The following is a 25,129-nucleotide window of genomic DNA, read 5'->3' as shown; positions in this document are numbered from 1 at the left end:
CATTATTTCAAATGAGTCCATGTATTGACGTCATTTTATGATATCTCTTTGCACATGCTACGACAGCACGTATGCCATTAGAGTCGAGTTAATATTGAAGTAATATTTTTTTCGGATTTCTTATTTGATCAGAATTTACAGCAAAAGTATCTCATGAAACAAAGTTCGAAAATGTATTAAATTGAAGACAATTTCTGTGTATGGATGCGATGGACATTTCTGATTTTACCGTCTTATTCTGTGAAAGAAAGCTCTGCGCTCAGGAGAATTGTCAGGATTATTTTGGTTTCAAAATGTGATGAAATGTCATTTGACTTCTATAACAATCTGCTAGTTTGTAGTCACAGGCAAAAGCAATACCAATATGCAGTTTGCTTTCACCGTGTAAGGTGCGTTTTGCATTGCAAAAATATCAGAAATGCCCGGATGTTCGGAATAGCCCATGCTTGACCCAATTGACAATATCGAACATCTGGCATTTTTGATAATCTGTCAATGCTACAAAATGCAAATGCTTCCTACGGTGAAAACAAACGGCACATTGGCTAACAAACAACACAGATTGTTATGGTAGTCAAACGACATGTCATCACATTTTAAAATAATCCTCATAAATCAAATTACATCAATCCAAAATCCAATGCTTTTCAAAGAGCGGAGAGATTTTTTTCCACCGAATTGAACGCAGTTTTGACCTGTGACGTCATCTCGGAATTGTCAGTATCGGCCTCAAGAGTACACGTGAAGCTACTCATAACAGTAGAAACTGTTAGGTGAGCAAAAGCGGAGGTGAAGGAGTCAAATGCAACTCAAATGCTGGGCATGTTTGACAGTTTTTATTGAACAGAAGGAGCTTGACGCCTAACTAACAAAAGGTCAACGTGTACCTAACAGAAAACAAAAAAAAACTAACCAAGAAAGGTGGGCAGAGTACCACGGGCGGGCTACTATCTAGGGATGAAAACAAAAGACCTACACGACTCGAGGTACGTACAAATCAACAACCAGAACAATTACAAGCAACAACGGGTACAATTAAGCACGAGAGTAACAAATTGATGTGGCAATGGCAACCAGCAAGAACAATAACTTTAAAATCTCCCTCCCGTGAGTCCTGTGTCTAAATAACCTGCTGATTAGGATTGCCTGCAGCTGAGACGCAGGAACTCCGCCCACTGACACTCCAGGAAAACAAAAAATAATAATAAAAAAGGCAGGAAACGACCAGAACGAAACAAGACATGACAGAAACAAATACATGATTTTTTTATTAAAAATTATTATTTTTAAATATTATTTAAGCAAACTTTTGCTACACGTTGATGCATGTGATTTATTATAAAACTAGTATTTTCTGGTTAACTTAACATGATGTATAGCTGTGTGTTGTCAGACAGAAATTGCGTTTTGTGTGTGAATCATTCATTAAAACGATGGTGTCATAGACGGCAAGGGCACAGTCATTGTTAAAAAATAAATAAATTGTGTGCGTCACTGGCACTGTAGCGCCATCTGCTTTCTCAGTTGGGGTAAAGTCACCCGCCTTGAACACCTGTTGAACCTACTCATCTGTTATAATCATCTATCCTTCAATTTTCTTAACCACTTAACCCTCATAAGGGTCACAGGGGTGCTGGAGCCTATCCCCGCTGACTTTTTATTGTACTCTGGATATTTTAATATTTCAGCACCTTTAGTTGCATTTTAATGTATGAAAGGAAAGGTGCAATATAAATAAAGTTTGATTAATTGATTGAAACAAAACTAGACTTTCGTTACCGTATTTGGCACTATGACCCAACACTGGTCAACATTGAGCTTTTTTTTTTTAAATAAAAAATATTTTTCCTGTTTTTAACAGATATTAACGCACGTGCTGCTGCTGCTACAACAACAACAACTACTACTAAAACACAGGTGGCGAATGGCGATAGACCGCAAGAACACCCATGCATTCCAAAATCAAAATGAGTCAATAAAAGTAACGTTGTCTTTTCTTTCTTTACAACGCCGTCTGCAGTGCTGGCTATTTGGTGAATAAAACTCTGCTCGGCCCCGTTCACACAGTCGCAACTTGGCCTTGGAGGGACGGAGCCATGACGTCACCGCTACTCAGCAAATTTATGTGCTCTGTGTTTCGTGCACACGCCACCCTAATCCAAAATCCATCATCACATTTGGCCTCTAATGACGTCGAACGCAAGGGGCGGCGTCAGTATGCATTAAGTGTACGATAGCATTTGGTTTGGTTAGCATGTGATAGCATTCGACGTGCTTCGATTTCACCGGAAGTCCAAGGGAGCCCGTGACAGGTTAGTTGCATGCTCAAAAAGTACTCCATGTCTACATGTATACAAATTAAAAGTTGATTTAATTTACTTTACAAGTTGTTTATCAGTTTATTATATTTTAGCAGTTACCAGCCAATAATTTATATATGAAGTATTACAAATACAAATAATTAAAACTGCAGTATCAAATCAAAAAACAAAAATAAAAAAATTGCTCCATGTTTGCCAAATTAAAAGTAGATTTAATTTACAAGTTGTTTATCGTTTTATTATATTCTAACAGTTATCAGCCAATAATTTATATATGAAGTGTTAAATAATACGAATAATTGAAACTGTACATTAGCAAATAAAAAAATAAAAAAAAGTGCTCCATGTTTGCCAAATTAAAAGTTTATTTAATTTACTTTATAAATTATTTATCATTTTATTATATTCTAACAGTTAACAGCCAATAATTTATATATGAAGTGTTAAATAATACGATGAATTGAAACTGTACAGTGTCAAATCAAAAAACAAAATAAACACTCCTAAATACACCGAATAAATATTTTGAATAATTTTTTGGATGTAATTCCATGAGAAAGAAGAAACAAACATTTGGCTCATCATGGCTCAGTAGGGTGGTCGTCTCCCAACCTGAAGTTTGTGGGTTCAGTCCTCAACCTTGACCATTTCTAAGTGTTGTTGAGCAAGATGCAGAACCCCAATTTGCTCCCAATGGACATGGCAGCAGCCTGCCTTTGGTGTATGAATGTGTGCGTGAATGTGAGCCTTTGTAAAGCGCTTTGAGCACTACGGTGTAGATAAAAAATGCCTTAGATGAAATGTTGCTCACATAATATCCATCCATTCATTTAGCTTAACCATCACGATTTAGGATGGTATATATGGTCCATGTGCTCATGTTAATGTATACTGCTATCAATTCATGTCTACTATATCTCCTTCATTTAGCCCATGCCTGGTGAAAAGCCTAACGTTAGCGTGGTGGTGAGGCCCACCAGAACACTGTATGCCCTTCCTTCACTCACAGGTAAAACACAAGTAGTGTAGTTCTTCAAATAGGAGGAACACTCTCCTGAGAATCAGATTTAACACTCTTTACACATGCAAAGGCCCACATGCAAAGGCCCACTTCAAATAAACTCTTCATACGCTCTGCATCTGTGTAAAATCTATTATTATTATTATTATTATAAGCAATATGATTTGCTGATATTATTATGATTAGTGGTAACATCTGTGTCTTCCCCTTTCATCTAGGCGCTCAGAACCACGATCCGACAAAAAACAAAGCACCAAGTTACACGTTTGGCAAAACATGTCACTTGAGCAAACCACACATCTCACCTGGACCCGCCCACTTTATCCCCTCCAACGTCACCAAAACCGGTCGCGATGGAACACCGGCATATTCATTTGGCAGACGTCGAAAGGAGCGAGCACGTGATGAATTCCCTGCGCCCAGTGAGCAAAACACATGAATGTATTCATTAAACAGGCTCACAGTAATTGCATACTTTTCTTGTGCTTTTTTTTTTGTTTTAGACTGCTACCACATTGCAAATGCAGAGAAAGTCACATTTCGTTCTTCTCCTGCGTACACGTTGTCGACAAGGTGGAAACAAGTGGCACCAAGCTACCTATTCACTCCTGGTAACAATGTTTCTAACATTTTACTTATAGATAATATAAATATAAATAAATAAATAATGTTCTCTTATGTTTAGATTTTCTCTCAGAGTCTAGACACTTATTAATATGCCTGCTACAGTATTTAGCTGTGCAAAGTTTGATACGCTCCGCTTTACCAGTCAGACTTCTTTGAAGAGTTTACTCGATCACACAAGCACTTAATTCTGATGACTCATGATTACATATTTCCTTTGGTTATCTTAGCAATTAGCATGGCTTCTCCATCTTTCCTTGTCATCCTTTTATGAGAACTATTCTTGTGAGAAGTGTCGCTTATTTGCCAGCTCGGAGGCAATTATTACTAACCTAGGAGCGTCTCTGCTGCCGCCCAGGCAAGGTCATTTTGGGTGACAATTAACAAAAAAAGCTATTTCGTTAATGAAATAAAAAACTAAACGAAAATGCTTTTAAAAAAACTAAAACTAACTGAAACTAGAGTTTATATTTACAAAACTAACTAATTATAGTAAAAATTAGGGCTGCACGATATTGGAAAAACATAAGATAGTTATTGAATATTGCGATTTCAATATTATTGCGATATTTAACATGTACCTGAAGAAATACATTTTTTATTATCTAATGAAAGAATAACTTTTTTTTCATGTGACAAAATAAGCAAGCTTAATGCATTCTTAGTTAATTTAGTTACCCTAGAATATATGGTAACTACAAATACCTACTATTGGATGGTGATGCACATTTAAGTTTGAGTTTGACTGGTCAAATTGAGATAAAAGCATACAATTCCATATGAATCTTATTGCATGTCTTTGCGATATGCATATTGCATGGACCAATATCGTGATATTGATATTTTTTTTTAGATATACTGCCCAGCCCTAGCGAAAATGTCCTTTGTTTTAGTCTTTGGTAATTAAGTTAATGCATGAGCCTTTGGGGATGATTTTAAGTAAATTTATTTAACTGGAATAAGGACGTTTGAAAGTGTGTCGCACAGAAGTGATGTCATCTAGCAGCAGCCAATAGAAAAGCACCTTCAGATGACATCGCTTCTAGGCGGCAATTTTGCTTGCTTGACTTTTGGCTCCAATGGCTCACCTCGCCTGCTTTTTCATTTAAATCAGCCCAAATGCAACGCTGGATCAGAAATGTGTTACTTTTTTCATTTTACCATGGTGTTTATTAAATATTGCACACAAGTAATACATATTTAAAAAACAAAATAAAACAAAAACTAATACTTAAATTAAAACTACATTAAAACTAAGCATTTTTTAAATAACTGAAACCAATAAAAACTAACAGAACCACCCTGAAAACTAATAAAAAAATAACTTAATTTAAAAAACAAAATACAAACTAAAATGAAAATTCCAAATCTATAACAACCCTGCGCCCAGGAATGCTTTTTGGGACTTCTCAGCGATTGTCAGTTTTGTTATTCAATGTGTTTTGCTGAGGCATTAAATGCAAATTCTGCCTCACAAACTGAATTCTTATTAAGATCTCTGTATAATACCACCCCCGATTTGTGATTTTTAAAAACAAAAATGAATATTATTTACAGCAGGGGTGCTCAAGTTCAGTCCTCGAGAGCCCCTATTTAGCCTGGTTTCCATGTTTCTCTCCACTAACACACCTGATTCAGGATCAGGATCGTTATCAGGCTTCTGCAAAGCTTGCTGATGAGCGGATTATTAGATTCAACTGTGCTGCAGGAGGGAAACATGGAAAACAAGGTGGATAGGGGCTCTCAAGGACCGAACTTGAGCACCCCTGATTTCAGGATATTAAAGGTTATCCTGCTCATGTAAAAAAAATACATACAGTATTTAAAAAAAGATATATTTTTGTTTTTCTTTTTTTTTGTTTGTTTTTTGTCTTCAAGTAGTGTGACCACTGTGCATGGGGGAGTGGCAACTGATAATGAATACTGATACAGTGTATGTGATATTTATCTTTAACACTGATACAACGTATGTGATATTTCATATTCTGCCTGTCACTGCAGGTCCAGCATCCAACATGCTGCCTCCTGTTCTGGGATCCAAAACTGTGAACATAGCTTCAGTCCCCTCACACACAATCTGTGGTCGCACCAAAATTGGCAACTTTACCAATGATTTGGCAAAGGTAGACATATATAAGACCCCATTTTATGTAAATAAATCCATCCTGGTTTAATTGATAAGTCCTCCTGCAGACTCCAGGCCCCGCAGCCTATCAAGCTGTGGACCTCAAAACTTACCTAAAGAAGTCTCCAGAGTACAGCATGCCAGCCCGCAAGTTCCTACCCCCAAGCATTACAAGGACGCCAGCACCTGGAGTATACTGTCCTGAAAAGGTCAATGTTTTTCTTTTTTAAGAGACATGCCGAATGTGTTTATATGAACAAGAATTTGGGTTTGAAAAGGGGTCACCCAGGGAAATATATACGGAATTGGAGCATGTTTACATGGCCTTTAAAAAAATGAGTATTACCAATATTATGGTTTTAAAAAGTGTATGAGCTATTTAATTTGCGTGCATGTGGGTCGCGGAGTTGACAGTTGGGTGTCGCTGTTGTATCTCTTCTTCTGTTCACAAACCTGTTTAAGTTGCAGGTGCTCATCTGTTAGCAGGTGTGTAAGACGGGAGCAATGTAGTCTTTTGACTGCCTTGGTAGTGACGATTTGTTTAGTATGAAACATGTTTTTTGCAGAATTGCTTTTTTTTTGGAAGATCAATGACGTTTTAGGTGAATACAAATCTTAAAAACTCACCAGCAAATGACTTGCTTTTCCACCAACGCTAACAAGCGTGTCAAACACTCACTGTCTACTCACCCACAGTGGTTTCAAGGTAGACGTAGCCACTACAAAAGGGTTATTGACTTTATGTAAACATAGGCCTACTAATGTTCACTGACTGCGCCCACGCATTTCTGTGACATACTTACAGGTCTACAGATGACATTATCTATATTAAGATTTTTTTATGCTAGTATAGGCTGACAATAAAGCATGTTGCATTGAAGTAATTGACACACCGCAATCAATATTGGATTATTTGACTAAAGGCTTTTTTTGTTCTAGGTCACCTCCTCACACCTCAAAGCACCATCCTTCAGCTTTGGAAGATATCACTCGGAACAAACCATCATCCCTCTTACAGATGTGGATCGCTGTCAACGCTCATTAACGCTAATTTAACGTCACACTGATAAAAGCGGTAAAAGTGCTTGTCCTCTTTAAGGCCTAGGGTGAGCTGGTGTTAATTCAGGTGACTTTGGGAGAGAGGCCAGGTACGGGGCATGGGGAATCATGTAAACACCACACAGGGAGGCCCGAGTCCAGATTCCAGTCCAGAACTCCAGAAATGTTAGGCAGACATGCTAACCACTAGATCACCATGTATTTTGTGTGTTAAAAAAAAAAAAATCTAATTATTTTTGTGTGTTACATAAAGCACTTCTATTTTGAGAAAGAAAATCACATACCACAATGTCACTTTAATCTCGTACCTGTTTTAGAAATCTCTGCTCTAGAATATTTTGAAATAATAAAAAATATTAAAGGAAAATATTCTGTACTTGTGTATTTTCAAAATCATTTGGAAAAGTGCCAAAATCTTGGGAAAACAAAAACTATCTGGAAGTATTCATGCCATATAAATCACTAAACTATACCCCCTCCCTCCCTCCCAGATTTTAATGCAGCCATAAAACTCGCTCAATATACAAAATGACAATGGCGTTAGCCCGTTCTAGTTCTCAGTGGTTCATTTAGTTCCACTTTTGTCATTTGCTATATGTCAGTCACATCCGATTGCAAAGATAATTTGTTGTGCAAAACAAAAAAGTACAAAAACAAAAGATGTATGAAATTGACGGAGTAAATAATTAAACATGAAAATGAACACAGAACATGAAAACTTAAAACAAGGTGACGAATGTAGTTGAACAATGCAATACAAAATTTAATAATGATTTCTTAAAACTATATAATTTGCAAACACTTTGTAATAAAAAAAAAAAAATCTTAAACCGAACAACGTTAACTTTTTGGCCACTTGTCTTGAGGTAAACCCTCCCAAAACAAAACAAAAAAGTTGCCATGGTAACATAAGAACGCCCTATGTCGAATGACTTTTTGACCGGCACTAGTAAGGACACCTAAGTCTAAGACAGGAGGGGTCCGTTGGGCGTCACCGTTGCATAGAAACCGCCAACACGGATTTGTACATTCACAAACTGAAAGCTAATAAACGTGTGCTATATATATTTTTTTACAGCGTTAGGGAAGACTATACGATATTTAAATACACACTTATATATAAGTGATAAATAGTTGCGACGTGGTTGTTAAACGTAACTTAATATCCGTCTTAACGCAGTGAATTCGATTACTCGGCGCGAGGTAGTTAGCAAGTGAGATTACGTACAAAACCTGCGCGTTTTATTTCGACATAATGTTTCCTCAGCTGCTATCGTTGCCCGTTTGATTTCGCTTGAGCTGAAAACTAACTCGACTAACAAGTCAAATGTTCAGAGGCGAAAATAACGTACACGAGTTAATCTGCTAACCGGCCCGAGGACGCGGTCAGCTACGCTTCGTTATCTTGAGAAGCTATTTCGCAATGTCGAAATCGTTAAATCGAAGTGGATGTGAATAAAAACACACACGAAGAGGAGGAGGCGAGGAAATGGCCACCGACGATGGTGACAACAACATCCCAGAGCTGGACCAAAAGAAGTACGACGCGGACGAACAAGTGAAAATCATCTGTCTGGGAGACAGTGCCGTTGGTAAATCCAAGTAAGTTGAAACTAAATAAATATGAAAGTACAATAAAAATACAACAATTGTGTCGTTGTGAACATGTTTTGAAAGGTTTATTCTCTTCTTCAGGCTGATGGCGAGGTTTCTCCTGGATGAATAGTATCCTTAGTGGAGGTACAAATACATCGACAGAAGTATTGGGTTACCATTACATTACCTTGTGACGTCCCTTAAAGGCATTATTTCCAGTCCCATTATGCCCCCTTTGCTATAACTGCTACCACACTGGTGTGGGAATGTAATGACCAACACAACACAACACACCACATACATAACCATATCATTAGCCAAATCCAAATAACATAATGACCCTTGTTAGTTTCAGAAAACATGAAAGGGAAAAAACACACCCAAAAACGAGTCCAGTTTCCTTAGCCGTTGTGGATCACTAGTACCCGGATGACAGAGAAGCTACACATCAATTTTATTTTTTATTTTTTAGCAAGCACACATAAAGAAATTTAAATTGTACATTATAGTAGTTAGTACAGTGATAGTACGTTTAATAGTAGTAGTATTACTAGTAGTCAGATGTGGTAAAAGTACTCTCACACTGTATTTATAGTACAAGTACAGATACTTGTGTTAAAAAAAAAACACTGGTAAAATTAAAAGTACTGGGGCTTCTGCACTTTGCTTACAACCTATTGCTACTAAGCAATGGCAAAAGTATTCACAATCTATATTTAAGCAGAAGTTCTCTGGACTCTGCAGTGTTGTACTCCCCCAGCCTAATTCCCTTCCAAAACAAGGCAAGCTGAGTTGGTGCCATTCATTTGGGAAACGCAGCATTTCAAAATTCCTTAATTCCTCTTTCAGTCGCCCGCAACAGTTGTCAACGTATGCTTTGACACTCTACAAACACACAGCCACTTTGGCCAACAGGACGGTGGCAGTGGGTATGTAACACACACACGCACACACTACCTGTGACCCTTTCTGGTCTCGACAGGTTGTAGTTAACTTTGATCTGATCAACAGATTTCTGGGACACGGCTGGTCAGGAGAGGTTTCAAAGCATGCATCCCTCATACTACCACAAAGCACATGCTTGCATCATGGTAAGACACATGCATGGTGAGCATTATTTAATCATTTAACATAGTTATAACATACCCTCTGATTTCAAATGATTCTTCAAACTTTACCTGCACACCTTGGCTGGATTTACACTGCTTGACCAAGCCCATTTCCAGTTAATTCCAAATAACATCTCTCTTGTCTTGTTCCACATGTAAGGTTTTCGACGTCCAGAGGAAGCTCACCTACAAGAATTTGGCCAACTGGTACCAGGAGCTGAGAGAGTACAGACCCGAGATTCCCTGTTGTGTGGTGGCCAACAAGATCGATGGTGGGTCACCATTGTTTTCCAACTCCACGTATCTGTGACAGCAAAAGCTTGATGACCTCACCAATTTATTTCCATCTGCAGCTGACATGAAGGTGACCCAGCGAAGTTTCAACTTTGCCAAGAAGAAAGGACTCCCGTTTTACTTTGTATCTGCAGCCGATGGAACAAATGTTGTCAAGGTTTGAGGTCCTCTTTATTTATGGCAGTGGGCCTGGGGGCCTACATTTTCCCAATTGGCCACACAATTTTATTCAAGTAAAACCGAGCACATTTTCTTGCATGCATCCATTTTCTATACTCCTGTTCCTCAGTAGCCCCAAGGGTGAGCTAGAGCCGATCCCAGCATATTGGGACACCTTGGACTACTCGCCAGGCAATTACAGGGCACATATAGAGTACATAAACGTGAATTCACATCAAAGGTCGAATTTGTAATCTTAAAGTCGCCCACTCGCATCTCTGCCCAAAGAAACACCCCCCGACTCAGTAACGCACGTGCATGTCGCTACGCCGAGGCAGCTCCATTGCTAGCAAAATGGTCACACATTACAAAATGTATTTCAATGGGATTTCTGTCCCTTTTTATCCTCAGCACGCACGCACGCACACACACACACACACACACACACCCCAGTGTCATATTTATGCTTTACCATCTTGAAGTGGTTGACTGCTGCATGTTTAGTATTCTTGTGATACAGTTGCTTGAAGACAAGTTGTGTGAAGACTAGTCCGGGTTGCTCCACCTTCTCAGCATGAGTGTTTGCTGCTTTGATTTGTATCTTGGTCCGACAGATGTTCCGAGAGATGATCAAGCGAGCCGTGGAATACAAGCAAAATCCCAGCGACTTCATGGACGAAGTCATGCAAGAACTGGAGGCAAGTTGATACTTTCTACTTATTTATTGCCGTTTGAAGCAAAAGTATCTCATGGAATGTTGCCTCAAATAATAGTTTTATTCAGTAATTGATTGCAATTAAGACAATTGTGTATTAAGTTGCCATGACAACTCATTATATGGATTCATTAAACACAGCATGGCATATTTCATGATTTTTTAAATTTATTTATAAATGTGTCACAGTAGACGTCTTATATAGATATAGCATATGTAAAGCTGACTTATGCTGGAGCCTCATGAGAAAGTGCGGCAGTTTGGAAAATGAGCAAAGAGCAAATGTATCAAACTATCTATTGTAATACAGCCTTGGTTTACAATGTTTTGAGGTTACAAACCTCTAAATAGGATTGTGTTTATTTTGGGGGGAAAAATAGTTGCATAAAGAATTAATTGTATTTCATCCCAATAATGATATTTTGTCTTTTGTAGAAGTTTGAACTTGAGAAGAAAGAAGCTCATTCGGACATGGAAGGCGGTGACGTCGAGAGGGAGGAGAGCCCTGAGCTGCCTTGATCAAAGTCCTCACGTATGCAACCTGCCATGTCCTGAAGCTGATAGTTTGAATGATCTCTGATGCATGACATCTCAAATTTGGATATGTGATTTTGATGTGCATAGTCTCCCGTTGAGAGGAGTCCTTGGTTTACGACGGAGTTCTGTTCTTACAGTGTAACACGAATTTCTTCGCATGTCGTAAATGCGCCATTGTCAGTCACTACGCTACGCTAATGCAGCAAATACGGCAGTAACTGAGCTTGCAATCTCGTGCCACGTGACCACACATTTTTACACTACTGTGCAAACCACTGATGTCTAAAAATAACCTGGACTTACAGTGGCCTTTCGCAGCTGAAGTCAGAGGGCAGCCATCTTGCATTGCCACTATTACAACTTCCCCCCCCAAAAAATTGTACTGAAAACAATTAGTTGTGTTTTAGGTCAGGATTCCCTTATGGAGTAATAAGAGCCTCGCAAAGAACAAACTTCATTGTTTGCATCGACCCATATTATGACTCATGATTTACAGAGTGTAAGTTTACATTTCACAGTGACAGTCTCCTATTATTGATGAGCAAATACAATTTGCAAAAAAAATTACTGACGGGATTTGCTTTCATTCCATTGTTGATGGTTCTAAAAACATGATTCTGACAAATCTTTGAGTACTGGTACTACCGTATGCCACACACTGGCGTTTTCGCCATCTAGACAGAAAATAATGTGAAAATGCCGCAGAGAAAACATTGTATTCAAATAAGCCACGCGTAACGAGTGGCAACACAACATGGTCGCCGGTGACTTCAGTTCTTGCTGCGGCGAGTAGGCGGCATACGCAGATAATTTTTGGATGTTTTTAGACTAGTTCATCATGTGCCATGCGTACTCTAGAAACCGTGCATGTTGGGACTGTAGTAAACCGAGGGGACTCCTTGTAATTTGTACCGTGGTTACCTGCTGGAAGACATAAGACTACAGTATAAAGTAGTCATTATTCTCTTACTGGAGTTGCGTTTCAAGAATTTTTCATGGGAATTAAAGAGGATTTATGGCAATAAACCAAAAATTCATAGAATTAAAGGTTGCTTCTTTATATGGAACTTAAATCTAGTTATAGGGAAAAGCGCCCATCTATTTTCTGAAAGGCGGCTATACCCTGTACTTGTCTCCAGCTAATCTCAGGGCACATACATACTGTTTATTTTAGCGTAATCTTGACAAAAACAAACTAGATTTCATGTGCAACTACAGTATAGTGGTACCTTGATTTATGAGTGCCCCAACCTTTTTCCAAGTTGATTTTATGCTTTGTATTAAAAGCCAAAATTTGAGGTATGAGCCAGCTTCAGAAATACCCTCTTAGCAATTATTGTACTGTGATGCCCTCGCAAAAGTCTTATACTGTATAGAAAAGTCTGGATAGTGACGTGTGGGTGCCATATTGTTACCCATCTTGACATTATGCCACTTTGCAATGTAACACAATTGACTTTCTCCGAAATAGAGCTTCTGCCCGGGATATTTTCCACTGAAACCTCACCAAAGATATTTTATGTGAATCTGAGATGATCATCATAATAGACATAATAGACATGGGCCGGTTTTAGATTGTGATGGTATGATAACCATGAGCAAAATTATTGCAGTATCAAGGTATAAATTTACATTTCTAAAATGCCCCTTTTGAAATATTTGGTTAAAAAAAAAATCCCTTTGGAACCCAGTGTATTTTTCTAAAACAAAATATACACAATTTAATACATTAAGAAATTTGTACAGATTTAAGTTAAAATAAAGAAATATTAACATTCTTCTTCTGTTATATTCCCATTACTGGTGAGATATTTTTTAGAACAGACCCTGTGGGCTATCCATGTTGTCCTAGGGACTAACTAGTAGTGATGGCAAAATGAACCTTCATGAAGCACTTGTGATTTTTTTTAAGTCCCCTAGATGGTGCTCTTGGTTTAAATATAAAGGCTAGTGCAATGGAAATGTATTAAATTTCCACTGCATCTTCTAACCAAGAGCACCATCTAGGGGACTTAAAAAAAATCACAAGTGCTTTATGAAGCTTCATTTTGTCATCACTACTAACTAGTATCCGCTGACGTCATGTATTTTTGTTAAAAAAAAATTTTTTTAAGGACAACACATATTAATGAACGTAGCTAATATGCATCTGTGTAAGTAACTGCAGTGGCTAAATATCTCTAATCTCCCTCTGTGTGATGTGTGTGTGTAACTGCTCGCCACTCCCCTCTCTGCTAATTTGGCAAAGCGGTGATTTCTTCAGTTCAGTGTTCTCATCACTGCAAACAGCTAATCATGTTGCAGCAGGACATGGCCTACTTAAAAGTCCCCTTAAAAAACAAAAAGCTCATTACTGGTGGCAGTTTTATTGGTCATTGAAGTTATTACTTTTTAAAGTAGTTCTAAACCATCAAACTGGTAATCGGCCCATGCCTAGTTTGTAATTGCCTATAAATGCCACACGATGGTGACAAAGAACCACTCACTCTCATCACATCACTTCTGCATAACTCATTAGCACCAAGATGCCACAAGATGGCACTAAAGTAATACAGTGGTGCCTTGAGATAGATCTTAATTCATTCTGTGATCATGCTTTTACCTCAACATATTCATATCTTAAATCATCTTTGCCAACTGAAATGAATGGAAATGCAGTTGATCCGTTACAGCCCCCCCAAAATATATAGTATGTAAAAAAAATTACTCAACAGTGTTGTATTGTGTAAAAGCACAGAACCTGCAAACATAGAAAATATTTATACAAAACACAACTGTGGCTAATGTATTGCCCTTCCTTGTTTTGTGGGGTCTATTGGAGGTTGGCAAATCATCTTAATGGCACATTACTGCCACCAACTGACATTGTCCTTCCACTGCAAGGAAACCAATATGACGTGATGGTAGTCAGATGTTGTGAAGACTCAGACGGCTGCCTCCATCTAGTGGTGGGGGTCTGAAGCGCACTCGTATCTCAGGGACAACTCCTATCTTAAGAAAAAAAGGTCAAGGCAGTCTTATCTCAAAGCACCAGTGTACCTGTGGGCAACCCTGTATTTTCTAAATTATCCGATTTAAATTCCTGTGGAATTTCCAGATATGTATTTCTTTTGCCCTTAGCAACCATGTGTCACGTGATAAAATATGAACCACTTCCCCGTTGATGTCTTTTGTGTTATTTTGTCTTGTGCAGAGAGGGCTGAGTTGCTGCATTAGTTTCAAGCTGCACAGCCCGTTTGCCAGCAGCAGTAGCCTTTAGATGAAAACTCAATGTAGTGTGTAATAAAAAATTGACGACGACTCGCGCAGCAGTTTACACGAGTCATCAACATTGTCGTTTCCATACTGGAAGACAAGAAATGTAACCCTTTTTATTTCAACAGTGTCAATAAGCTGTATCCGTGTTGTCAAGTGTGAATAAATGTACCGAGGCACTGACTTAGCAGTTCATGTTTTAATTATAAATGTATTACATAATATAACAAACGTATCTCTGCGGCGGCGATATCCCATGCAGCGTCCCAGAACCGTCGCGGCCCCTCTATGACGTTGTGTTATCAACAGTGCCACGCGACAAGGCTAAGATGTTGCAAGGGATAACGCCTACCATTGAAAAACTTCACAGTGCAAACAAGGAAAGGAAGAAAAAAAAAAACCAACAACAACCCAACAGTGAAAAGAAAATGAAAACCCTTCCATGATAAATCAGCGGGTGACCGGACCTCCGAGGGGCTTTTTTTTTTTAAAAAAAAAAAAGGTCACAGCGCACCTTCTCTATGTAGATTGTGCTTTGTTGATTAGAAAAGAAGACGACGATAACCCCCTCACTTCGACTGATTAGCCCCAAATGATGTGTCGTAAGTGTGTTCTCAAAACAATTCCGTGTTCATAAACTGCAGATAATACTTCATAATAATAAAGCAAAGGTCAAAAGGTAGATAAAACACAGGCCCGGACTTATGTATATATACACAAATAGCGTTATAAAGCCTGCCTCTGTACTTAGTGTAAGTGACAAGACATGACTGCATGTCCTGTGAGGTGGTCAAGAAGTGAGCGAGCTATCAAATGTCAAATGCAGTTCTCAAGATTTTCAGGAGATGGCACCATATTATTGAGTCTGAACAGCTCCAAAAATGCTGTAACTAAGAGTCCTAAAGACAAATACACTTTTTTTTTTTGGCACATTTTTGTTTTGTTTTTGTCCCATATCAGATCAACTCAAAGCAGAGGTGTTATAAAGGGCACGCAGGAAGTGGAACCAATCAGCTAAAAGGTGAATTATGTTCATTATGTGACAATGTTTGTTCTCAATACTCACAGGCACACTATTTGGACAAAAGTCTTGAGGCGAGACATTTTCTTGTGTTCTCAAAACAAGGTTCGTAACTGAAATGATGAATGAGTTTCAAGCACCTTTTGTTATGAACTGGGGTGACCGTCACCTGCGAGGATTCCTGTCTGATGTGCTGGAATCGAGCTGTAATTAGCTGCGTTTACTGCGCTAATCCACTTTTTGACTAGGTCACCTTTGCCTGAAATCTAGAGCTATGCGTTTTCACACAGTCCACTCCGTGAAGACAAAGTAAGAGATGGATTGTGTTTTAACTCCTAGAAGCAATACTTCATTACCAATTTTAATCACTTTTCCCAACATGAACCAATTTAATTTGGTTAGCCTAGAACATTTAGTTTATCACGTTTAAATTCCAAATGATGTACAGGGTGTCGTGTCCATAAAGTCTCTTTACCATTTAAAAAATTTATTAAAAATGCAATTGATTAGATATTTTATTTAGATTTGTTCTATTGTATTCAGCGTTTATTAAAAGTTTTTTTTTTTTTAATTTTTTTTACCTCTTTTAATACACCTTCTACATGGGCACCATTAGTTGCACGAAGCACATCAAGATTTATACACATATATTTATACACATACTCGATTTCTTGCCATGTTCGCTGTAGCATAGCCTCATCAATTGTGGCAATGGCATCAGTAATCCTTTGCTTAAGGTCAGTAATGATAAACACTGTTTTTTTTTTAAACACTGAATACAATAGAACAAATCTGAATAAAATATCTAATCAATTGCATTTTTAATACATTTTTTAAATGGTAAAGATACTTTATGGACACCCTGTATTTTAACCCGTGGGCAGTATTTTATTTTGAAATGGCTTGGTCAGAACCAACAAAAAGCCCCAAAATGGTCACAATAACGCCTAGGGGTTGATTGTGAGAATACAAAATGCTAATTAGAACATTTTAAACATATGCTAGCTACAAGATAAAGTGGCATTTTGGAAAATGATAATACATTAGGGAAAATCATATTCAAACCTTTTAAGAATCCGTCCCAGTACTTTTGTCCATATAGTGCAGTCATCATTTGTCTTTTTGAGCAAATACAGTAACTACTAATAATGAAGCCTTATAGTGGGAATCTCTGATGGTAATACAGTAAGGCTGTAGTGGACTCATTGTAAAGATGGATATAAACAGCAAGCAAACATTTGCACTCTCGCGCACACGTTAAGTTGGGGGTGGGGGTGGGAGTGGGGGGGTGTACACACATGCGCCTGGACGATGGGTGGCTTCTATGTTAGCACCTTGTCACCTTTTATGTTTTGTGCAAATCATCCCCTAAAGTTCATAGTTCAAAAGATCATAGAAAGAATAAAATCTGCTCACCTTTCCACAGGTGGTTAACTATGCATATACTGTATGCCAAACATTCATATATATATATATATATATATATATATCTATATATATTTTTTGTCTTCCAAAAATTTATATGAAATCTATCCTATATACATTTGCTTCTGAATTAAAATAACACATTTTTCTTTTCTTTTTTTTGTACAAGTATTGAATGTTTAGAATGGACAGGACATGTCTTTTTTCTTGTTTTTTGTTCTCATTCTGTTTCAAACACTAAAAAATTCTAGCCAGTGTCAAAAGAAAGAAAGAAAAAACAAGCTGTTCAAACTGAGTGTGAGTGAGGTCACAGTGAGCGCTAGCTACTCTTACAACCCATAAACACTTTTTTAAATGAGAAAGGAAAAAATATATACTGTTTTAGATGCTTTTTGAGTGAGCACACATACACACACACACACACACACACACACACACACACACACACACACAAAAACGGGCTCACTGTTCGACATGATTGTAACCTTGTCTCTGTGGACAACCTGGCTCTCGTCACCCTCAAGTTGACTTCAGTGTGCCGCTTACTAAGTAGATAGCAGCGATACATACAGACTTGAGTTGCGATACTTGAAGCCCGCCAGGTTGTTGATGAAGACCTCGCAGAGACCATCCCGTCCGTCCCCGCAGCGTTTGGCTCATTGAGCTTGGATTGGAAAAATGTGCCTGGTGCGAGGCGCAGCATTGGCGATCTCAGGGATGGATGTTTCGCTGGAGCTCGTCAAAGAACATTCCGGGATGCCACTGGTTGGAACCTAATTTTGGAAAAACACTTAACATACCAGCTGTTTGGGTGAGATATTCGGTATCAGCTGGTTGCTAATTATTAGGGTTGTTTGAGGATTATGATACTGTGCCTAAAATTGCGTAAAACACAAAGGAATCAAGAAATGCTCTGATAGGATTTTATTTTATTATTAAAGTTAAAGCGTTAACTATTATTGCATTAGTCATGTATTAACTTAGATGAATCACACAATTAATTTTGACCGCAGATGATCCTTTAGCTTGACAGCGGCTGGTTACGTTAAAGGTAGCACAGGTTGTGTTTGAGCAATAAACATAACTACATGCATTAAAGTAATGCATTTAATAAATGCTTTCATATGACATTCAGAATATTTGTTTGTGTCGATTTATTGGGGTCATTTTTTTTTTCATTTTAAATTAAGCAAGTATTTAACGGATTAGAAAAAGAGGAGGATATGCGTGTGCAGTGGATACATTTTTTTGAAGACGTCCTCATAAGATTAAATGTCGAAGAAAAAAAACACATAACAGGTGCTATTTAAATTTGGTAGGCAAAACATGTTGATTAAAATCCACCTAGTGCTCCAAACTTCCATCGCTGAGAGGTACAATAGCCTCTTGTATTGATTTTTCGGGTTGATGCTGCTTGGATGTGCTGAGGGGATGGGGGTGTTCTCTGCCTCACATTTTGGGATGCCCTTTAGTATAAAGGAAGACCGTGAGGAGACAATATGAATACAACAAAATCCATGATGCGACGTCATGCTACAGTTGAAGAAAAATGTGAACATAAGGAGATAACTTCCCCCCAAAAATCATGTCCATATTTATATATTAATTTCCCCTTTCAAATATATACGTGTTTGGGAGAAATGAGTAAACTATTAGTGAAATAGATTCATCTTTGTTTTCAATAGTACAAAACCAAAAAAACAGGTGCAGATTCAATTTCCTCTTCCCACAATTGTCTTTTGAAAGCTATAATTAGATAGACATATTCATATTGTTATATTATACGTCTCTATATATGCACTGGATCTTAAAAAGTCTACACTCCTCTTCAGATGCCAGTTTTCTTTTTTAATTATTTGTTATATAAAACAATTAGACAAAGATACATTTTCTAAAACTTTTTCTACAATTAATGTTGCCCTTGTAAATTGTACAACTCAGTTGAAAAAAAGAGACTCTTTTCAATAAGTTAAGTAAAAATAAACGTCTGAAATCATTTGTTCAAGTGTGCACACTCCTACAATTGAGGATGTTGCTCTGTTCAGAATTAACCAACAATTTCAAACTCAGGTTAAACGGGAGTGTGATTTACCCCAAATGAAGTTCAGGTGTGCTAGTAGGCTTTTCCTGATAGAGATTTTTTTTTCCATTTATAACATGAACGTTTGCTAACACGGACTAGTATTTGAATAATAATTGTCCCCACCTTGACTTGGGAGCCAATTCCAAGCCATGATACTGCCATGGGTTCAATGGACTAACACATTTTTCCAAGATTGAGAGATTTCAAGTGTTCATTTGTTTGTTTTTGGTAGAGTGAGTTACAGCTTCCATCTTGAATGTAATAATTTTGAACACAGTTGCATCTCGAGTTATAAGAGGTGTACACACTTATACTATCTCTACCTCAGTTGTTTATTTTTAACCGTTCAACGGAGTTGTAGAGGTTACAGGTCACATTAATGGTGGAAAACATTTCAAGTGATTTATCTTGGTCTCATTTTTTTACATCAGAAAAACTTGGCATATGAACAGGGGTGCGTTTACTCCCCCCACCCCCCCACCCCCTATCCACTGTATATATATATATATATATATATATATTCCCTTTGGAAAACCAAAATAATTGATTATGAAAAAAGCCACGAGTGTTGGTTAAACATTCTCCAAAAGGAATGGATAGCACAGTCTGGGTATCGCAAGGCTTCTCCTGTGGTCTGTGGAGCTGCGGCTGTTGGGGCTTTCTTTAAAAACAACAGCAGATATAGAGCAGACATGTTGTGGTTGTCTGTTGTGTTCACCGCCGCCGTCGTCGATCGCTGTAGAAATATTGTCGAAAGGCAACTGAGCTTTTTTTTTTTCTTGATTGGAGCAAGAACTCGTTCCTCCTTTACTCGAAAACCGCAAAAAGGCTTGGCCTGGTGGATGGCGGGGTTAGAGGTAGAGAGGGGAGGAGGGCAACCCGTGGGTGATTCCTTCTTTCCATTTTTTATTGGAAAATTATAAATCTTAAAAAAGGGACTCAGTAATTATTTGGTTGTGTTTTAATAAATCATATACACAAAATGGTGAGAATTTTCTTAATTAAATAAAATTTTAGTCTCTGATCAAAATCAGGAAATTTAAAAAAAATGGCCACAAGACTGAATGTTATTTGAATATTTAATTAATCGGGTTTAAGTGACTGAAAGTTTGGTATGGAGCATTACTAAAGAAGTGATGAAATAAGGAATATACAGTATGACTTCGTTTAAATTCACTCCCAGCAAATCCCTTCACTCCCGGCTGTTTTACTGGATTTTGACTGATTTTGCAAAGCCCACAGAATATTGTGTTCTATTGCTATAAAAACATGGAACCTACCAAAAGAAAGATTAGAGTCTCTTCTTTCATCAGGCAAAAAAAATGAAAAAAGTATGCTTCTAGCTGTGTCCGTTTTGCAACAATTAGCATTAGAATACAGCTAGTTTAAAACTGGGGAAAACAGCTTTTTGCAACCTGCCCTGGTTGATCTCTTATAGTCTGCTGCCACCTGCTGGCCGTTTTTGTAATAACTACCATTGCTTCAACCGTTCTCTTCAGTTCAGAGGCTGCATCAAAGCCTTCTGTATGCTCTAGCATTAAAAACAACAACATAAAAAAACGTATAAATGGAACACTGGTAATATTTAAAATAGAGCGTATTTATACGTTTTCGGGAGCAAAAGAGTTAAGCAAATATATCTCCTAACCAATAAATAAAGCTAGCCTCAAAAAGCCTCACTGATGACCTAAAATGTACACTACCTGTAGAATTATGTTATTATAGTGGAATTTGATTTTAATATTTAATTAGTTGGATTTACATAACCCAGACATTCCATTTACTTGGAATGACTGTTTAGTAAGTTTTGGTTAAAATAACTTGTGTAAATGGGGTAACTCCATCAGTGGAGTTTTTTGAGGCTAGCTATTTTGCCAGGTCAAATTTTTCTGTTCTACTTGCAGAGGTAGTAATTTTGTTAAAAGTCTGGAATGATTGTGGTGGCTAATGCTAATGTTTCTTAACTAATGTGCCTTACCAAACTCAGCATGAAAACTGGACCGATCAATTACTAAACTCAAATTCGGTCTTCTGGTTGGATTTTCCAATTTACTATTTTAGATCTGAGCTTCCAATAAAAATATGAAATATCAGGCATTTTGTTTGTTTGTGTTAGATTAAAAAACAAAATTAGCCACTTTTTCAGTTTTTGATTGCCAATTGAAAATGGAAAGCGTGAATGATACACGGATTAACGTAGTGTGATGGAGCCCAATGTGGACAAAGGTGCTGGCTCCTCCTCTTCAGTGCACGACGCCAAACATGGGCGCGGCCCGAGTAAAAGAGGAGCTGTTGCTTTTCCATCCACTCGGCTGCCGTCGCGGGTGTGGTCTCAGGGCGGGGGTCAGCTCTCCAGCAGCTGCTTGAGCGCCCGCTCGATGTTCATGCGGTGGCCCACCCGCGTCACGCCCAGCTCGGCGAAGTCGTCCTTGGTCAGCGCCGGCAGGTGGGAGCCCTCGATCTCGTGCTCCTGGAAGCCGGCGCGGTGCTCGCCCAGGTTGATGCTCTCCAGCCAGTCACCCACGTCATATTTGTTCCACAGGTGCAGGGGCTTCTGGTGGAAAGGTCTGAGCGCCAGCAGCGGCGAGCCCAGACCGGGCGAGTGCGAGGGCGACGGGGACGGCGAGCGAGAGCGCGAGCGGGCGCTGGAGCTCCGCATCACGAAGCGGACCTCCTTGGGCTCCTGCGGTAGGCTGAGGCTGGACGATTTGAGGATGGTCTGAGGGGGCATGTTCGGCGAGTAGCCCGGGTAGCGTCCGAGGGGGTCGCCCCGGTCGGGGGAGCCCGGGCTGGGGGTGCGTCGCATGACGGGGTAGCGGCTGCCGGGTCGGATGGTGTACGTGGTGCCGTAGCTTCTCTGAGAAATGGTGTGGAGTTCACCTAGACTGCTGAAAAGTCTGAAGGAGACCAGCAGAAGCAGACAGCTTGAGGTCAGGTCTGAATGGAAACAGGACTCATTTCTCTCTTTGTTTCCACCAAGTGGTATCGTACTCTTCATCCCCGCAAACATTTGTGCTCAAGGACCTGATTAGATTTTTAAAAACGGGCAGTCTGAAAGTCTAATGAAATTGTATGGAAAAATAATACTTGTCAATATCCTCCATTATTCCAAGAAATCAGAGGTTGACTCAATCAGAACAAATGGTACCACTTGGTGCAAACTTGATCTTTGCATCAGAAAATTGAGATTAGAGCGAAGGCAGAGGTGAACTGTCGGAAAAATCACAGTAGTCCTACAAAGCCATCCAACTGAGTCTTAACCTTGAACCTGACAGGAAAAAGTGCTGACTTGGTTGATTGCACCACTTAAGGGTTAAAGAAGAAAAAATAATCGGATTTACTACAAGTGCTTTTACTGCACTTGGTTTAATCAAAGCTTGTTTTTGGTTAAAATGCATTCCCAGAGACACGAAACATGACGTATGCTGCATTCCAGACTGCTCGAAAGCCAAGAAAATCCCCACTTGGAGTTCACCGGGTTAAATCAACAAAATAACAAAGACATTCTATTTATCTATATTTTTGTGTGCAGGCACCCTCTGTAAAAAAACTAACAAAAAAAAAACAGGTAAAACTCTTGCTAATATACTCAACAAAAATCTAAACTCAGCATTTTTGTTTTTGCACCCATTTTTTTTTAAAGATAAACACAAAGATGTAAAACTTCTTCATCATACATAATTTCAAACCAGTCTAAATCTGTGATAATGAGCACTTCTCCTTTGCCGAGATAATCCATCCCACCTCACAGGTGTGCCATATCAAGATGCTGATGAGACACCATGATTAGTCAATCAATCAATCAAACTTTATTTATATAGCACCTTTCATACATTAAAACGCAACTCAAGGTGCTTAGCAATTAAAACATCCATAGTACAATAAAGAGATAACCCACCCCTTGTGCAACCCTAGTGCACAGGTGTGCCTTAGACTACCCACGACAAAAAGCCACTCTGAAAGGTGCAGTTTTTTTTTTTGGCTGACTGTTATTAACTGGCGTTTTAAGGTGGGCAGTCTAAAGGCACACCTGTGCCCTAATCATGGTCTCTACCGTCCAATCAGCATCTTGATATGGCACACAAAGGAGAAGTGCTCACTATCACAGATTTAGGTTTGTGAACAATATTTGAGAGAAATGGTGATATTGTGTACGTGGAAGAAGTTTGAGATCTTTGAGTTCATCTCAAAATATATATATTTTCCAAATATATATTTTTGAGTATATTAATGATGTAGTTGTGGTGCGTATTGTAATCATAATGGACCAGCTCTAAATTCATATCTTGTAAATCTGTCATTCTTCTACTTGGAAATCTCTCATAAATTTCCTGCTTTTCTGGAATGCAGTATACATGAGCAATGCATGTAATTAAATGTGTCACGTGGTTTCAAATAATTACCACTCACCCACTCCAGCTATACAATCTGCAGCATAAGGAAGGATACCTTTTCATATCTGGCCCTAACATTACATTAGCGTTGATTAACGGCTGTTATGCCACCAGTATGCTGCAAATTAAGTAGAAAAATGGAAAGACGGCGGATTGGGGCTGAGTAATTGTCAGTTACGTAGTCGTGTGAAAGCTTTCGTCTGGCTTGTTGCAAGCAGGGAGGAGCAGAGAGGACATACTACGCATATGCTGATGTCGTTTTGTACATGCATAGCCTCACTCGCCAGTGAAAATCATGTATCTCCGCTTTCAAACACAAAACAATTTATTGGAGGATACATCGTTTTCATTGGCCAGCAACAATGTGGGTGAGACGTGTACTACGAGGCAGCGATTCCCAACCACTTTGCCATTAGTGTGATTGATCATCAGGTGTGACACACATGATCCAATTTCACGTACATATTTTCTGCATAGAAATGGCAACGGCGTGTAATGACAGGCAGAACAATGAAATGCTTTTTCACTAGATGCCGAATCAAAGTTTGTATTCAAATGAGCAGTCTCAGATTTCACACAGGAACGCCATTATTTTGTGACATTTTTGTTCGGTGGCATGCTGTGATTTGTGTCCTATAGAATACCAGTACGTGGCTACGTGCTTTGGACCAATCAGGTTGGGAAACACTGCAACGAGGGGTGCACTGAAACCAAGGCTGAATCAAACAAAAACGTTCAGACTACATAGGGGGCCGACGGATAATGAGATGAGCTCCATGCGCACTTACACAGTGGTCCTGCCCTCCTGGGCGCACAGTCAGTTCTAGACCAATCAGATCAGAGCAGCAGGGGGCGGAACATGCAAGGCGAGCAAAGAGAGAGCAATGGGAGAGAATGTTAGCATCGCTCGCATGGGACGCAGCCCGCTAAGCAGACCCGTCCACGGCCTCGGACCCCTCCTCTGCTGTCTTTGACATGCTATGTGCGTGTGTTGAGGAGCTGTGGCTAATAAAAAATGATTACAATTGTTATAATTTGCAGTGGTGTATAAAAGTGAGCTGCTTGGTATGTTTGGGTTATTCAATCCGGCCCACCTGTCATATTTATTATATTCATTTAGAGTTTTTTTTTTCTTTAAACGTTACTATTTATGTCATTGATCATTGAAAAAGTGTTCTTTACATTCAATGATTTATCAATAATAAAATGTAAAAGTGAGAATACATTATTTAATTAAAATGAACTGACTTTACATGCATTCATGTTTATTATTTTTATTCATGCATCCATGCAAAACCTATTAGTAAAAAAATAACAAATAGTTCATTTTAGTCAAGTGCTTAGTTTGCTGCAGTTCAAATAAAAATGAGGATGCATTGTTTTATTTTAAA

General features: G+C 38.6%; 3 protein-coding genes across 12 annotated transcripts in view; 2 read left to right on the top strand and 1 right to left on the bottom strand.

The window, feature by feature from the left end:
• The first annotated feature begins 789 nt into the window (after nucleotides 1-789).
• On the top strand, nucleotides 790-7,417 carry LOC144053447 (ciliary microtubule associated protein 1A-like). The gene is made up of 9 exons (XM_077567904.1): nucleotides 790-986; nucleotides 1,862-1,917; nucleotides 2,021-2,312; nucleotides 3,252-3,330; nucleotides 3,561-3,764; nucleotides 3,846-3,953; nucleotides 5,968-6,089; nucleotides 6,160-6,300; nucleotides 7,031-7,417. The coding sequence occupies exons 4-9, from the start codon at nucleotides 3,255-3,257 to the stop codon at nucleotides 7,145-7,147; spliced, it is 768 nt and encodes a 255-aa protein (XP_077424030.1). The 5' UTR covers nucleotides 790-986; nucleotides 1,862-1,917; nucleotides 2,021-2,312; nucleotides 3,252-3,254; the 3' UTR covers nucleotides 7,148-7,417.
• Nucleotides 7,418-8,134: 717 nt separating this feature from the next.
• Nucleotides 8,135-14,998, top strand: rabl2 (RAB, member of RAS oncogene family-like 2). The gene is made up of 8 exons (XM_077569379.1): nucleotides 8,135-8,752; nucleotides 8,846-8,875; nucleotides 9,596-9,675; nucleotides 9,758-9,837; nucleotides 10,016-10,127; nucleotides 10,209-10,306; nucleotides 10,923-11,006; nucleotides 11,459-14,998. Exons 1-8 carry the CDS (start codon nucleotides 8,640-8,642, stop codon nucleotides 11,540-11,542), a joined length of 681 nt encoding a protein of 226 aa, XP_077425505.1. The 5' UTR covers nucleotides 8,135-8,639; the 3' UTR covers nucleotides 11,543-14,998.
• Nucleotide 14,999: 1 nt separating this feature from the next.
• The window catches only part of shank3a (SH3 and multiple ankyrin repeat domains 3a), a 226,881-nt gene continuing 216,751 nt past the window's right edge, over nucleotides 15,000-25,129 (bottom strand). For all 10 annotated transcript variants that reach the window (XM_077569368.1, XM_077569369.1, XM_077569367.1 and 7 more), the window contains one exon: nucleotides 15,000-22,241. In XM_077569368.1, the coding sequence (XP_077425494.1) occupies nucleotides 21,689-22,241 (553 nt within the window). In that variant the 3' untranslated portion in view covers nucleotides 15,000-21,688. The remainder of the gene's footprint in view (nucleotides 22,242-25,129) is intronic.

This window comes from Vanacampus margaritifer, chromosome 6 (genome assembly GCF_051991255.1).
Source record: "Vanacampus margaritifer isolate UIUO_Vmar chromosome 6, RoL_Vmar_1.0, whole genome shotgun sequence".
Lineage (NCBI taxonomy): Eukaryota > Metazoa > Chordata > Actinopteri > Syngnathiformes > Syngnathidae > Vanacampus > Vanacampus margaritifer.
The sequence above is the reverse complement of the archived record's forward strand: the minus strand, read 5'-3'. Positions and strand labels throughout refer to the sequence as shown.